Source organism: Megascapheus bottae, chromosome 14 (genome assembly GCF_031878675.1).
Source record: "Megascapheus bottae isolate mThoBot1 chromosome 14, mThoBot2.hap1, whole genome shotgun sequence".
NCBI lineage: Eukaryota > Metazoa > Chordata > Mammalia > Rodentia > Geomyidae > Megascapheus > Megascapheus bottae.
In genome coordinates this window covers 26809988-26827228 of record NC_143522.1, presented here as the reverse complement: position 1 = coordinate 26827228, position 17241 = coordinate 26809988, and the positions used below count along the sequence as shown (strand labels likewise).

Here is a 17241-nt window from a genome sequence, read left to right as displayed (position 1 = left end):
AGGGCAGTTCTAAGGGGCAAATTTATCTCACTAGAAGCCCACATTAAAAAGACAGAAGAAAAGCATGTAAATAACCTAAAGAAGAAATTGAAGCACCAAAAGGAGCAAGAAAAAGTTAATTCTAAAATAACTAGAAGGGCAGAAATAAAATCAGAAATATCAGAGATTGAAATAAGATCCACTATACATAAAATTAATAAGTCAAAAAGTTGGTTCTTTGAAAGAGTCAACCAAATTGACAGATCCCTGGCAAGATTAATCAAAAAAAAGGAAAAGGGAGACTCAAATAAACAAGATTAGAGAACCCACAGGAACAATCATGACCGATATCCAAGAAATTTAGTCTGTTATGAATAAGTACTACCAGGGCCTTTTTTCAAAAAAAAACCAAGAAAATCTAGTAGAAATGGATGACTTCTTAAATAAATATAGGCTACCCACATTGAACAATGATGAGGTAAACAAATTGAACAAACCAATTTCACACAATGAAATAGCGGAAGCAATTAGGAAAATGCCAATTTAAAAAGAGCCCAGGTCCAGACATTTTCACTGCGGAATTCTACAAGACATTTAAAGATGAAATAACACCTATACTCTTGAAACTCTTCCGAGAAATAGAAGCAGAAGGAGCAATACCAAACTCATTTTATAAAACTAATATTATACTCATCCCCAAACCAGGGAAAGACCCAACAAAAAAAGAGAACTACACACCTATCTCTCTAATAAACACAAAACTCCTCAATAAAATACTAGCCAACAGAATCCAGAAACAAATTTTAAAAAATTTAAAATCAAGTAGGCTTCGTCCCACAGATGCAAGGCTAGTTTAACATTCACAAATAAATCAACGTAATACATCATATCAATAGAGCTAAGGATAAGAATCATATGATAATTTTTCTGGATGCGGAGAAGGCAGTTGACAAAATACAACATCCATTCATGTTGAAAGCTCTAGAAAAAAATAGGAACAAGAGGTACATTCCTTAAAATAATTAAAGCCATATATGAAAAACCTACAGCCAGTATTATACTAAATGGTGAAAAACTGGAACCATTTACCTTAAAATCAGGAACTAGACAGGGATGCCCATTCTCTCCACTTCTCTTCTATATAGTGCTGGAATCCAGAGCAATAAAGCAAGAGAAGGACATCAAAGGGATCCACATGGGAAAAGAAGAAATTAAATTATCCCTATTCGCAGATGACATGATCCTCTACCAACAATACACAAACAGAAGGCCAAATCAAGAAAATGATCCCATTTGCACTATCCTCCAAAATAATGAAATACTTAGGAATTAACTTAACCAAAGATGTAAAGGAATTATTTAATGAAAACTATAAAATTGTAATGAAAGAAATTAAAGAGGACACCAGGAAATGGAAAGACAACCCATGCTCATGGGTAGGGAGAACCAATATTGTGAAAATGGCCATACTGCCAAAATTGATATACAAATGCAATGCAATCCCCATCAAAATCCCAAAGACATTCTTTACTGAAGTAGAAGATACAATACAAGGGAACAAGAAAAGACCTAGAATAGCCAAAACAATTCTAGGCAAAAAGAGCAATGCAGGTGGTATTACAATACCAGACTTCAAACTCTGCTATAGAGCCATAATAACAAAAACAGCATGGTACTGACACAAAAATAGACCAGAAGAATAGAAGAACCAGAAATAGAACCACATACCTATAGTCAACTTGTATTTGACAAAGGAGCCAAAGCTAAACAGTGGAACAAACACAGCCTATTCAATTATTGGTGCTGGCAAAACTAGACAGCCACATGCAGAAAACTAAAAATTGACCCTAGTCTTGCGCCATGTACAAGCATTAACTCAAAATGGATCAAAGACCTCAATGTCAGATCAGAAACCTTAAAACTGCTACACGATAGAGTTGGAGAGACACTGGAACTCATAGACACAGGCAAAAACTTCCTGAACAGAATCCCAGGGTCACAACAGATTGGAGAGAGACTCGATAAATGGTACTACCTAAAAATAAAAAGTTTCTGCACAGATAAAAGCATAGCCACTAAAGTAGAGAAACAGCCAACCAACTGGGAAAAGATATCTACTAATAATACATCGGACAAAGGCTTAATATCCAGTATCTACAGGGAACTCAAGAAATGAATCCCCCACAAACCCAATAAACCAATCACTAAATGGGCAAGGGAAGGAAAGAGAGACTTATCAAAAGAAGAGATTAAAATGGCAGAAAAGCATATGAGAAAATGCTCATCATCCATGGTCATAACGGAAATGCTGCAAATAAAAACAACCCTAAAGGGGCCGGGAGTTTGGCCTAGTGGTTAAAGTGCTTGCCTAGCATGCATGAAGACCTGGGTTCGATTCCTCGGTACCACATACATAGAAAAAAGCCAGAAGTGGTGCTGAGGCTCAAGTGGTAGAGCTCTAGCCTTGAGAAAGTCCAAGGTCAGTGCTCAGGCCCTGAGCTCAAGCCCAGGACTGGCAAAAAAAAAAAAAAAAAAAAAAAAAACAACAACCCTAAGATACCACCTTACTCCAATAAGAATGGCCAAGATTTTGAACTCAATGACAGATGCTGGCGGGGTTGTGGAGAAAAAGAAACCCTACTGCACTGCTGGTGGGATTGTAAGCTAGTTCAGCCACTCTGGAAAGCAGTGTGGAGGTTTCTTAAAGAACTGAAAATAGACCTTCCCTACGATCTCGCCATACCACTTCTGGGCATCTATCCTGAACATCATAACCCAAAATATGATAAGGACACCTGCTCAGCTATGTTCATCTCTGCACTATTCACAATAGCTAGGCAATGGAAACAATCCAGATGCCCTACTGCAGATGAATGGATACAGAAAATGTGGTATACACACATACACACACACACACACACACACACACACACACACACACAATGGAATTCTACATAGCCAACAGACAAGATAAAATAATGGCATTCGCAGGGAAGTGGATGAATCTAGAGCGAATCATGTTGAGCGAGACAAGTCAAGACCAAAGGAACAAAAGGTGCATGGTATCCTTAGTATGTGGCTATTAGATCCCAACAGTACAAGAGTGAGGACTCAATATTTGCATACCCAATGCTATGGACATGGTATTGCAAATGAAAACACAACTACACAGACATAATGTTTTAATACATAGATTAATATGATTCTATGACATACAAACCTTCAGCCTAATCATGTTCTAAAATTTAAGTGCCAGTGATTGTATATAGAGATTCCTTTCTATACTTGTTAAACATGTCATTTGAAATATAATGTGAAAATCAATGTTAATAAGTTCTTTAATCAAAAAAGAATGAAACAGTTATCCCAAATGCCCTTTGTGAATTTCAAGGTCGTGAAGACCCCAAAATTTTGAACAGCATTGACTTCAGTGTAGTCCTATGATTCGAACCCCAGAGAAGAATAAGTGGAAGCAGAGGTGTTCCTGCTGGCCCTGAAGCTCCCCCAGTCAGTTCTGCCCCCTCCAGCATCAGTAATATTTAGAAAAACAAATTCTTAGAAAAAACATTTCTAATACTAACTGTTAGCTCCTTGCTTAGGAAGGCACTCTCTTTAGACATTTTCTGGATTTTCCCAGAGCCAGTATGTTTGCTGATGCACTGTTCAAAGAAAACAGAGAGATTATTTGATTTACTTGTAACATTAAAAAAAAAACCAAAAACAACTTTTTACATGAATGTGAGCCTAGCTAAATACACATAAATAAAAGCATTTCCAAAATGGAGAATAAGCCTAGAGCCAGTGGCTCATGCCTGTAATCATAGCTACTCAGGAGGCTGAGATTTGAGGAACAAGGTTCAAGGCCAGCCTTGGCACAAAAGAACCTGAGATTCTTATCTCCAGTTAACTGGAAGTGGGGCTTGGCTCAAGGGTAGGGCAGTAACCTTGAGCTGAAGTGCACAGGGACAGGGCCCAGGCTGAAATGACCAAGAAAGAAAGAAAGAGAGAGAGAGAGAGAGAGGGAAAGGGAGAGGGAGAGGGAGGGAGGGAGGGAGGGAGGGAGGGAGGGAGGGAGGGAGAGAGGGAGGAAGGAAGGAAGGGGAGAAAGCAAGCAAGCAAGCAAGCTAGCTAGCTTCCTATGAGCCCTTCTAATTCCATAACTGTAAGGTAGGGGTAAATATCTTGAGAGATGCCATGAGAGCCTGGGCAGGAGCAAGCCATGATACCTTGATGAAGTCTTCTAGGGTGTGGACAGATTCATCCATTGCAACCACGTAGTGAACCTTTGGTACGTGGTCTATCACATTTTGTATCACACTGCAGACCAAGAGATAAAAATAATCACAAGTAGATAATAAATGAGACCCCATCCCAAATATCTGACTGGTGGGGAGCATAGCTTGTCTGTAGGGCTTGTCTAGCATGCATGAAGCCCTGGGTTTGATTCCTTAGTTACCACAAAACAGAAAAAAGCCCCAAATGGTGCTGTGGCTCAAGAGGTAGAATGCTACCCTTGAGCAAAAGGAACTCAGGGACAGTACTCAGGCCCTGGGTTCAAGTTCCAGGACTGGCAAAAAAAAAAAAAGTCATCTGACTTAATGCCAGACAAGTTCAAGGTCAAGTTCAGGGTGGGAGGGAGATTCTTTTTTTTTTTTTTTTTTTTTTTTTTTTTTTTTTTTTTTGCCGGTACTGGGCTTGGGCTCAGGGCCTGAGCACTGTCCCTGGATTTTCTCAAGGTTAGGGCTCTACCACTTCAGCCACAGCACCACTTCTGGCTTTTTTTTTTTTTTTTTTTTTTGCTATGTATGTGGTACCGAGGAATCGAACCCAGATCTTCATGCATGCTAGGCAAGCACTCTACCACTAGGCCAAACTCCCGGCCCCAGGGTGGGAGATTCTTGTTTGCACTCTGGGGAGTGAAGGTTAAGTGACTTCATTTAAGGTGTGAATATTACCCAACTTTTCTCTGGGTGTGGAGCTACTGAGAAAGGAGAGGTGCCAGCCTCTAGGGACAGATTCCCTGCCTGGAAGCCACTGTCCTCCTGGAGTCTCACAGCTGTGCTTGGGGTGGGTATTTTATAAAGGCAGAGCTTCAGACAAGCCCTGGCCTCCCTAAGGAAGCCACAAGGCACTGATGCTTCATGTCTGTTATTCCTCCCACTTGTCCCCACAGACCCTACCAGAGAGCCACAGTTACTATTCTCCACCTTGTAACTGACAGAATCACACAGAGAAGGAATGGATTTCAACACTAGCATTCTGTGGAATACTAAAGCGGAATCTATAGTGAAAAGAAGTCTTCCCTGTGGCCTGCTACATCTGCCTGCCTCACCCCCTTAGCTTCCTTTTCTGTAAAGTAGAACTAAAATGCACACCCCACAGGTCTATTCCAGGGCCTGGGGCGTAAGCACAAGGCCCTGAGTTCAAACCCCAAAACCTAGAAAAAAAATGTCAGGGTCTCATGTTTGAAACCTGTAACATACTGGAAATCTCTGCCAATAACTTGGGTACATTTTGGCTACTTCATTCTCCGAGTTCCTGTTGGCTAGAGAAGATCTGGCTAACTGATTTTTTGGTTTTGTTTATTTGTGATCCTCCTGTTTCAGCTTGCTGGGAACTGGGATTGCAGGCATGTATCACCTTGCCCAGCCAGATCTAGGTTTCATGAGCTTTGAAATTGATGTAAGTTCAGGTGAAATAGGGCGATCAGATCTGGCCAGTACCATCTCAGCCATCTTCATGGTGGGGAAAGGTGAAATCTGTCTCTTAGGTGATGGGGGTACCTGAATCCCAGGAGACAAGGGTGGGCACTTGGCTGATAGGTTACTAAACCAGTCAGTCTTGTGCCCGGGACTGGGAGTTTCTTGTGACCCTGACCCCTGATCTGGTCCTGTTTAGACCAGGCCCAGCTCAGATACCATGCCATGGGTCTCTGTGTTCCTGTCCTGTCTCCTTCCTCCTGGCTCTTCTCTGGTCACCATGGAACCCCAATCCAGCCCTCCTTTGGAGCTGAATTAGTGTGTTGGTATTGTTTTGTTCTTTCTTTCCTCTCTGGACTTGATGGCATAGTTTCCTAACAATGTTATATTTGCTGACTGCTGGTCTTTGAGACAGGAGTCCACCATGCAGTTGCTGCTTGTGGCTTCTCTGTTTTCTTCTTCTTTTTTTTTTTTTTTTGCCAGTCCTGGGCTTGAGCTCAGGGCCTGAGCACTGTCCTTGGGTTTTCTCAAGGCTAGAGCTCTACCACTTGAGCCTCAGCACCACTTCCAGCATTTTTTTTTTCTATGTATGTGGTACCGAGGAATCGAACCCGGGTCTTCATGCATGCTAGGCAAGCACTTTAACCACTAGGCCAAACTCCCGGCCCTTCTCTGTTTTCTTACAACACAGGGATCCCTTTCTTTGAAAACAACAATAAAAATTAGATTCCGGGCTTTGAAAGACTCACACGGAAGAATGACTCTAAAGTTGAAGGCTTTGTTTTCTTTTTTTCTTTTGTTTGTTTTTGCCAGTCCTGGGGCTTGAACTCAGAGCCTGGAGACTGTCCTTGGGCTTTCTCAGGGCTAGTATTCTACCACTTCTGGCATTTTTCTGCATATATGGTATGGAGGGAATCAGACCCAGGGCTTTGTGCATGCTAGGCAAACACTCTACCACAAGGCCAAAGTCCTGCCCCTGAAGTTTAAATTTTATTTGTTTACTGATAACTGCCTGATGAGTGGTGGCTTGTGGATGAGGGTAAGACTGGGAATGTAGAACTTGCCCCGCAGACAAGGGCAGATATTGCCTCCTCAGAGGCAATGTCTTGGGGTAGGACAGCGTCCCCAGAGTTTCTTGGGACCCTGCAGTTCCGAGATGTCTCATTGTGACACAAGGAGCCTGCTTACTGAGCAGATGCTTAAGCCAGGCTCGCGGGGCTGTCTGGACCTAGGATTTGGATATTCAACGTGACACTGCAGTTCTCTGAAGAAGCCACAGCTGTACAACAGGTCCTGCCCTGCGGACAACCTCCCACTTGTGGAGAGATGGAATGTCACCCGTCACCGCCATTTATCTTGCGCTATCTTAGGCCCTTTAGAAACCTTCATATCTGATAGACCCCTGACTATTAAGTAAAGCTGTTGGAATGTTATTGACTTGAGCCAACCTCTAACCTCCTTCTACCCTAAAACTAAAGAAGCTAAAAGATTAGATCTGAGCTCACACCTGTAATCCTAGCTATTCAGAAGGCTGAGATTTGAGGATTGAGGTTCTGAGCCAGCCCAGTCAGAAAAGTCTATGACAGTCTCATCTCCAATTAACCAGCAAAAAGCTGGAGGTAGAGGTGTGACTCAAGTACTGGAGCAGAAGCCTTAAGTGGAAAAGCTAAGTGACAGTGCCCGGGCCCTGTATTCAATCCCCAGTTCTAGCCTAGGAAGAAAAAAAAGAAAAAGAAAAAAAGATAACATCAGCCTATAAAAAATATTTCCCAGCTCTGCTGTGGCCACCTCCCTCCCCCTAACACCCCCACCAGTGTGTTACAGAATTGAATTATGATTTTCCTTCTTCTGAGTCTGTAAAAGCTCATGCTTCTTTTCTCCAGAGTGCATCCTTCAGGGAGTTTGTTCTAAAGTAAGGATACTGAATCTAACTGACACCATGTTGGCCACATGATAGAATATTGTGTTTAAGAGATGCCATCTTGTCTTCATGGTGGAGGCAGGAAAGTCCTACCTCCCAGGTGATAGGTGTGCCTGAATTCCTAGAGCCAGGTGTGGAGACTTCGACAACAGGTTACTAGAGCTGCCAGTCTTGGGACATGAACTTTCAAGCTCCCTGTGAACCTGCCCCCTGACCTGACCCTATTTAGGTCAGGTCCAGCTCAGACACCATTAGGTCATGTTCCATGCCCGTCTCCTGTCTCCTGGCTCTCTTGTGGACACGACGGCGTTCCACTTCTGCTCTCTATTGGAGCTGATCTGGTTTGTTGGTATTGTTTTTCTGCTCTTTCTTTCCTCTCTGGCTCTCATGGCTCAGTGTTCTCACAGTGTTAAGTGTATTTACAGGGCTGCAGATCTGCAGGACAGGAGATGAAGTGCATTGCTGCCCTTCATATAAAGACTCCAGATTTGACCTCTCAAAATGTAGCTTCTCTGTTTCTTCTCCGTATAACAATTCCTGTATTCCTAGGCCTTCAATATTCACATTTTCTATCATTTTACAAAAAAAATTCCTGAAAAGGAAGGTTATTTACCTCTGTAATCCCAGCACTCAAGCTGAGGCCAGCCTGAGCTGTAGAGGCAGGCCTTGTCAAGAAAAAGTTTCTGCTAGGCACTGTAATCCCAGCTACTCAGGAGACTGAGGTCATAGTTTGAAGCCAACATAGGCAGGAAAGACTATGACACTCTTATCTCCAATAAACTACCAAAAAGTGAGAACTAGGGCGGTGGCTCTGTGGTGGAGTCTAAGCCTTGAGCAAAAAAGCTCAGGTACAGCACCCAAATCCTGTGTTCAAGCCCCAGGACACAAAAATAATTTCTTGGGGGCCAGGAGTTTGGCCTAGTGGTTAAAGTGCTTGCCTAGCATGCATGAAGACCCGGGTTCAATTCCTCAGTATTACATACATAGAAAAAAGCCAGAAGTGGTGCTGAGGCTCAAGTGGTAGAGCTCTAGCCTTGAGAAAATCCAAGGACAATGCTCAGGCCCTGAGCTCAAGCCCAGGACTGACAAAAAAAATAATAATAATAATTTCTTGGAACTAGAATCATGGCTCAAATGGTAGACCACCAGTGGTGAGCAAAAACCCAAAAGAGACCACAAGGGGAAGCTTGAGTTCAAGCTCCAGCACTAACACAAACACAATCATTAAAAATGCAAACTGAAGCTAGGCAAGATGGCTGAAGCTTGTAATCCTCGCTACTCCGGAGGCTGAGATCTGAGGATTGCGGTTCAAAGCCAGCTGGGCACTGAAGTTCGAGAGACTCATCTCCAATTAACCACTTGAAAACAAGATGATTGGGAGGGGGTGGAAGGAGGGAAATGGGGACAAAAACATGAGAAGTAATGCACCTACTACCTGACGAATGTAACTGTAACCCCTCTACACATTATTCCGACAATAAAAAAATAAAAATAAACTGGAAATGGCGCTGAGGCTCCAGGGGAAGGATAGAAGCCTTGAGCTGAAGAGCTCAGGGACAACACCCAGGCCTAGTTCAAGCCCCATGACCAATGACAACAACCACCAAAATGGGCCAGATTTGGCTATCTGACTTCTAGAATGGGGCTGGTGCACAAGATTGATCTCATGTGAGATAAGGGAAAAGAAATTACCAAATTGCTCATACTTAGCACCAAGTTCTTTCTTTTCTGGAATTGCTGGTCTGCTGAGAGTTTACGTTTCTGAGAGATAAACCTAAACCTGCATGAGAAGTGTGATGCGTTATGAAGGGGTACTCTATTCCATCAGAGGCACGTACAGGTACAGGGAACAGGACCTTCGGTGGAAGGTTGGTGTGAAGTAGACACACAGAATATGTGGGAGGGCTTAGCATGGACTCCAAGAAATGTTAGGTCGCAGTCATCCAGGACCTTCCCATCTCCCAGAGAATGCTTACCCGGCTAGGTCAACAACATGAATGGCTGGGATCACATTTGTTCCATCTCCAAACACAGGCAGGGCAGGAAGGTCACCCAGCCAGGCCATCTAAAAGAAAGAAAACCCACTGAATGACGCACTCAGATGCAGAAGAGGCTACATGAGCTTTTATGGTCTCACCATCACTGCTGAATACACTCAACAAGCACACTGGTGGAGGTGTTAGGGAGGCAGCTGGGGAATGCCAGGATTTCATGGTCATCTCAGGCAGAGGGCCATTGAGAACAAGAGAAAGGGCTTTTGTTAGCTTATCTTCATCAGATGTCATATTCTCAGTGCTGGAAAATAAATTCACTGAAGTCCCAGCACCTTGGAGGGAGAGACAGGAAGACTGCCAGTCTAAGGTCAGGCCAGGTACATGATAGGATCCTGTCTCCAAAACCTGCTCAAAAACGATCTGCCTCTGGATGAAGGGTGAAGGAGGGCAGCGGTGGTCCGCGTTGGACACTATGTTGAAAATGAACTACACAACTTGTGGGCTAGGATAGGACAGAGTGAAGGAAGGTGTGACACAGTCCATTTTTGTCGGTTGTGAGGCTTGAACTCTGGGCCTACATGCTGTCTCTGAGCTCTGCAGCTCAAGGCTAGTGTTCTACACTTGAGCCAATGAATGCATTCTTTTTTTTTTTTTTTTTTTTTTGCTAATCCTGGGCCTTGGACCCAGGGCCTGATCACTGTCCTTGGGCTTTCTCAAGGCTAAAACTCTACCATTAGAACCACAGCACCACTTCTGGCTTTTTTTCTATGTATGTGGTACTGAGGAATCGAACCCAGGTCTTCGTGCATGCTAGGCAAGCACTCTATCACAAGGCCAAACTAGCAGCCCAAAGAAATGTATTCTTTACCTGGTCTATGAAAAGCTCAAGGACTGTGCATAGGCCCTGAGTTCAAGCCCTGGGACTGGCAGAAAGAAAAAGAGGGGGGTGGGGAGGAAGAAGGAAGGAAGGGAAGAAAGAAAGAAAACTCCTCTATAGATCATCTTTATAAATAATTTTTTTTCTGCTAGTTGTGGGGCTTGAACTCAGGGCCTGACACTGTCCTTGGACTTTTCTCAAGGCTAGAGCTCTACCACTTGAGTCACAGCACCACTTCCAGCTTTTGTTTTTTCTATGTATGTGGTATGGAGGAATTGAACCCAGGTCTTCATGCATGCTAGGCAAGCACTCTACCACAAGGCCAAACTCCCAGCCTATAATTTTTTTTTCAATGAACAAAAATATGGGGCACAAAGACCTAGGATCAGGACCTGAGTTCAAGCCCCAGGACTGAAAAAAAAAATGAGGCCAGAACTGGGTCAGGTGGCTCACACTTGTAATCCTGGCTACTTAGGAGGTTGAGGTATGAGGATCCTATTTCAAAGCCAGCCCGGGGCACTAAACTCATACACTCATGTCCAGTTATTCACCAGAAAACCAGATATGGCGCTGTGGCTCAAGGGACCTTTGAGCTGAAGAGCTTAGGGGCAGCGCCCAGGCTCAGGGTTCAAGCCCCATGACTGACCAAAACAATAAACACACACACACACACACACACACACACACACACACACACACACACACACACATATGGCCTAGTGGTAGATTGCTTGCCTAGCATGTGCGAAGACCTGGGTTTGATTCCTCAGTACCACATATATAGAAAAAGTTGGAAGTGGTGTTGTGGCTCAAGTGGTAGAGCTGTAGCCTTGAGAAAGTCAAGGACAGTGCTCAGGCCCCGAGTTCAAGCCCCAGGACTGGCAAAGAATTAAAAAATAAATAAATAAAAAGAGCAAAACAGAATCCAGCCAATTTTCCATCTTCACTTTTCCCTTTCTCCTCCCTCAACAACAAAATTCCTTCATTTATTCCTCTGTTTTCCCCTTTTCAGTTCCTCTTTCTGTCCCCACGAATTCAGCCATCAATTCTTAGAACTTACCTCATTATCTGCAGCATTTTCTACAACTACACGCATTCATTCTTTTCTTCTCCCTCTCTCTTTGTCTCTCTCTCCTTTCCTTTTTCTTTTATTTTTATTTATTTATTTATTTTGCCAGTCCTAAGGCTTGAATAAAAGCTGGGGCAGTGTCCCTTAGTTTTTGTGCTCAAAGCTAATGACCAAGCACTTGAAGCCTCAACTCCACTTCAGTCTTTTTGCTGGTGAATTGGATTTTTTTAATATATATATATTTTTTTATTGTAATTAATAAAAGGGTTACATGATATTTGCCAGATAGAAGGTGCATTAATTCACATACATTGATACCCTTTCACATGTCTTGGTACCCATTACCCTCCCCCCACCCCCCACCCCCCCTCTCCCCCCCCTTCTTGGTTTTCCCCCCTTCCCTATCAAGTTTCAGATAACCAAATACAAATAAATTCAATATATCAGATAACAAAGTGAGATACTGTAACAATATGAGATACCCAAGGGAAAGCAAAGGAGATGAGGGATAACATAGTACATTACGGACAACAATAAGGACTGGGCTGGCTTTGAACCATGATCCTCAGATCTCAGCCTACTGAGTAGCTAGGATTACAGACATTGGCTGTGGTGCCTAGTACTTTCATTTTGCTCCCCAGACTAGTCTTAAACTTTCAGTCTTCTTATTTTAGCCTCTTGCAAGCTGGGGTTGCAGGTGTATACCACCACACCCATCTTGAAAATTACTACATATTACCATCAAAAAGTCACATATCAGGGGCAGGGAGTGTGGCCTAGTGGTAGAGTGCTTGCTTAGCATGCACAAAGACTCAGGTTTGATTCCTTGGTACCACATATATAGAAAAAGGCTGGAAATGGTGCCATGGCTCCAGTTGGAGAGCGCTAGCCTTGAGAAAGCCCCAGGATAGTGGTTAGGCCCTGAGTTCAAGGCCCAGGACTGGCAAAAAAAAAAGTCATACCTTAAAAAAGCTGTGTAAGATGCCACCTTCTGCTCCATACTGAAGTCCTGAAGCAATCACATATGTTGCAAATTTCTTGGCCTGTTAGGTAAAATACAGATAACAGCTAAATATAGTATTACTAATCACACTGAAGTTGATTGTTTTAGTAGGTAAAATGATCAGTGTAGGAATTCTCATCAACTCCATATTGTTTATGATTCAAATTCTCCTAAGAGGGTCTGATCACTCCTCTACACTCTTTAGGGATGCCTAGGACTTAAAAACAATTATTTTAGCAGGGCTTGGTGGCTCATGCCTGTAATCCTAGCTACTCTGGAGGCTGAGATCTGTGGATCACAGTTCAAAGCAAGCCCATGAGACTCTTACCTCCAATTAACCACCAGAAAATTTGAAGTGATGCTGTGGCCCAAGGAGAATGGTGGTAGCCTTGAGCTGAAGAGCTAAGGAACAGCGCACAGGCTGAGTTCAAGCCCAATGACCCACCAACAAAAGAAAAGAAAAGAAAAGAAATGCCTGTGATTCTAGTTTCAAAGCTAGCCCAGGCTGGAAAGTTTGTGAGACTTTTTTTTTTTGCTTTTTTCTTTTTTGTTAGTTCTGGGTCTTGAACTCCAGGTCTGGGCACTATCCTTTAGCTTTTTTTTTTTTTTCCCTTAAAGCTAGCACTCTACCACTTGAGCTACAGTAGCACTTCCAGCTTTTTTTGTTTGTTTTTGTGGCACTGAGAAATCAAACCCATGGCTTCTTGTATGCTTGGCAAGCACTCTACCACAAAGCCACATTTCCGTCCAGAAAATAGTTTTTCAGTTTAGTAGGTCTCTTTTCTGTTTCTTGTAATGTTGTGATACCAATTATTAAAATTTCATGGATTGAGGTACCCAGGGTTATTGACATGACCTTGGAGATATAACTACATAGACATAAAAATTGATGATAGGATATATACTCTACAGACATGTTATATTATGTAGATCCATATGTATCTATGACATACAAAGTCTCAGCTTAATTTTAATTATGTTCTAAAATCTACGTGCCAGTGATTGTATATAGAGATTCCCTTCTTGAATACTTGTTTGTTAAACATGGCATTTGAAATATGATGTAAGAAATCAGTGTTAATAAAATATTTTAATAAAAAAGGAGTTGCATGGAGTGGAACATAGTGGCCTCAGTTATTCTTGGAATTGAGACAGATCCTTTCAAACCAGGGATTTAAGAAAAATCTGAGGAACAGGGTGAGATCATGTATCTAAAATAATAATAAACAATCATCAAAGATACTAGCCAAAAAAATCATAGCAGGGATAAGTATTATTAATAAAAATAATAAAATTATTAATAATTTAAAAATTTTATGGGGACTCTTAAAAGGCCCCAGTAATTTGTGAAAGTTTATTATTGCAAACTTCATCCCGGTGTGGAGTGAGGAGGGACTATAAAAGTAGCTTCACCAGGCACTAGAGGCTCACATCTGTAATCCCAGCTACTCAGGAGGCTGAGATCCAGAGGACAGAGATAAGGGGCTGTGTATGTGTTGCAATAACATTTTGATTTTACCATTTAGAGTTAAGGACAAATTTGACTTATTTTTAGAAAAAAATAGTAAGACAGGCCGGGAGTGTAGCCTGATGGTAGAGTGCTTGCCTAGCCATGCACAAAGATCCAGGTTCGATTCCTCGGTACTATATACATAGAAAAAAGCCGGAAATGGTGCTGAGGCTCAAGTGGTAGAGCTCTAGCCTTGAGAAAGTCCAAGGACAGTGCTCAGGCCATGAGCTCAAGCCCTGAGCTCAAGCCCAGGACTGGCAAAAGAAAGAAAGAAAGAAAGAAAGAAAGAAAGAAAGAAAGAAAGAAAGAAAGAAAGGAAGGAAGGAAGGAAGGAAGGAAGGAAGGAAGGAAGGAAGGAAGGAAGGAAGGAAGGAAGAAAGAAAGAAAGAAAGAAAGAAAGAAAGAAAGAAAGGAAGAAAGAATTTTTAAAAAATAGTAAGACATTATTTCTCATTTCAATTATTCACACAAATTAATTTTAGGATGTGATCATACATTTGTGGATAATTTTGAAACTTCGTGAGACCTGTCACATTTAGACAATTTATGCATATATTATGTATTTATTATTACATTGTCTAAATGTAATATAGCCTTTTTATTTATTTTAACCACAAAAGTCATGTGGTGGGGACGTGATAGCACAATGCTTCCTAGCACATTCAAGGGTTCCTGTGATGGGCTCTAGCTCCACTGTAGGAAAGGAAAACAAAAACAGGATAATCCCCAAAGTATAATGGCTAAGATCAGAAGAAAAGGCTAGAATTAATAGTTGTATGGTCTTGCCTCCCTTCCCCCACACCCCCACCTTTTTTTTTAAACCACATGGCCAAACTAGACTCAAATTCACATTCCTCCTGTCTCAGCTTGGGGAGTGCTGGGATTCCAGGCGTGAAGCACTATAGCCAGTTCAATCTTGTTTTTTTTGGATGTGCTGTACTTGAAATGTTCGTGCTGCATTGCCAAAGTTAATGTATTTTTTTTTTTCAGTGGGGGACAAAACAGGACTTTTCCATTCCTTTTGTAATATCCCTGGAGGCCAGCAGGTGTCACCTTAGAACTACTAATTACACACCACTTGTTATTGGTCAAAGCACTAATGGGAGACATGTAATAGAATCTTTGAGGACTTGGGGCTCTACACAAATTAGGTGGAAAGGAAGAAAGTGGAACAGAGACACCATAGTATGGCATTTACCATATTTTGAAACATACAGTTGTGTAAACCCTCAATACTTTTTCTCATTATTATTATTACTACTACTACTACCAGAGCATTCACTCACATTGTTAATTGTGTGTGTGTGTGTGTGTGTGTGTGTGTTATTCATTGATTTTATTCTAAATGCAAATTTAGAATAAATTTGCCTGGTTGTCTCAATGGTAACTTGTCACAAGTTCCATTAATAATGGTAATGAAATTCTGGCAGATGAAATGCTGGGTAGGGTGGCACACGTCTGTAATCCCAGCCATTCAAGAGGTGGAGGAGATAGGAGGACCACAGTTGAAGGCCAGCCCTGGTTGAAAAATGTATATTTATTTTGATATACAATTTTATAGGGAGCCCATGTAAAAGTGATCAATTTTGCTGTCACAGAAGGCTAATATGCTACTACTCTATTATTCTTCACATGAGCTCTGCCACAGATACTTTAATAACTAGTGCCTATTCTACTGAATGATGGAGGTGAAGTCAGGAAAGTAAATCAAAACAAAACCCAGAGGAGTTGGTGTTTGGTGGGTCTTGGTCTAAAACAAGGCTCCATCATTGGCCCTTTTCCCTCTCTATCTGGGGGCAGCGATGTGCACAGACAATCTGTGCTGGGCAAACTACTTAAGACAAGGCCCAGCAGCCCTACTTCTGTGGGCCTGAGCAAAGGAGCCTCTGGAAGCTTCTGTTTCCTGTCTGAAGTTAATATGTACTTCTCAGAACTGTTTCAAGGAAACAATGAGATATTCTGGAAACATGGGCAAACGTGCTTCCTCCTGCCCACTGCAACGCTGAGTTGTCACTTCTGGTTTATAAGGCCTAGATCCCTTGAGAGCTGAGGGACTGACTAGCTCAACTGGGGACCTGATACCGTTGTTGGCTGGACCAGAATCTGAGCTACAGCCCCTCAATAGAGCATCTTAGGGCTACCTGAAACAGAGATCTGTGGTTGTAAGTTCAAGGAAATTAAACAGATGTGAAGGAGGTGCAGTGATGGCTGTAAAGCCAGGTGTAGTGCTAGCCCTCACTATGTCCTCACAAAGGGACAGAGCTACAGGGTTCAGTTCAAGTAGATGAGATAAAGCAGCCCCCAATGGAGCTTTTCCTGACTCAACACATACATTCTTTCCTAATTTGAGAACTATTTTTTCAGCATTTATGTGATCCATAAAATTAGGGTGAGGTTTTCTTCTCCGATAGTCCTCTTCAGTAAATGGAACGTCAGAATCATCCTGCAAGAGAGAAATGGTCCAGACATCACACGAGGGCTTATTTTGTAAAACTTTCAGGCAGACATGTGTTGGTTCAAGCTGGGTCAAAGCTGAAAACTCCATTGTATCATCAGTGGCATTACTATAGGTGACAGTGATTTTGTGTATATTTTCATAGAGAAATTCTCTCCATATAGAGAGAATTCCACCTATTCCCAACATAGAGAAATGCCAAATGTCTGAGGTGATGGGTTTTCCAGTTACCTGATCTGATCATTACATAGCAAACACCTGGCTTGGAATGGACTCTCAGTAAGTACAAGTATCTTGTGTCATTTAAATAAAAATATAAAACTGCTTGATAGTGATTTAATTTTCTCCAGAGTGCTTTAGCTAAACAAATTTTGAGTGTTTTTTTTTTTTTTCATTTTTGAAACAGGGTCTTACTATGTAGACCAGGCTGGCATACAAATCCCAAGTCCTTGTGCAGCCCAAACTGGCCTGATCCACTGTTTTCCCAGCCTCGCGAGTGCTGGGATGGCAGGGAGTACTATCATACTCACGGCAATGTCTATTTTTAGGTTGCGGTGGTTTTTTTTTCTTTTCCACTGCTACCTCCACTCTCTAATCGTGCTCATAAAGACATTCAGGGTTTGAGGTTCAAGCTCTGTGGCAAAGTATTAGCCTAGGATGCAGGGGGCTTTGGGTTCCTTCCTCAGCATAGTAAGTGAATTATAAGTAAATAAAAATAAGTAAATCCACAGCAA

General features: G+C 42.2%; 1 protein-coding gene across 2 annotated transcripts in view; it reads right to left on the bottom strand.

The window, feature by feature from the left end:
• Ak7 (adenylate kinase 7) overlaps positions 1 to 17241 on the bottom strand; it is a 63985-nt gene that overhangs the window by 28736 nt on the left and 18008 nt on the right. For both annotated transcript variants that reach the window (XM_090344795.1, XM_090344796.1), the window contains exons 5-9: positions 16385 to 16495; positions 12502 to 12582; positions 9576 to 9664; positions 4206 to 4296; positions 3561 to 3638 (exon numbers count right to left, since the gene is read on the bottom strand). In XM_090344795.1, coding sequence (XP_090200921.1) covers positions 3561 to 3638; positions 4206 to 4296; positions 9576 to 9664; positions 12502 to 12582; positions 16385 to 16495 — 450 coding nt within the window. The remainder of the gene's footprint in view (positions 1 to 3560; positions 3639 to 4205; positions 4297 to 9575; positions 9665 to 12501; positions 12583 to 16384; positions 16496 to 17241) is intronic.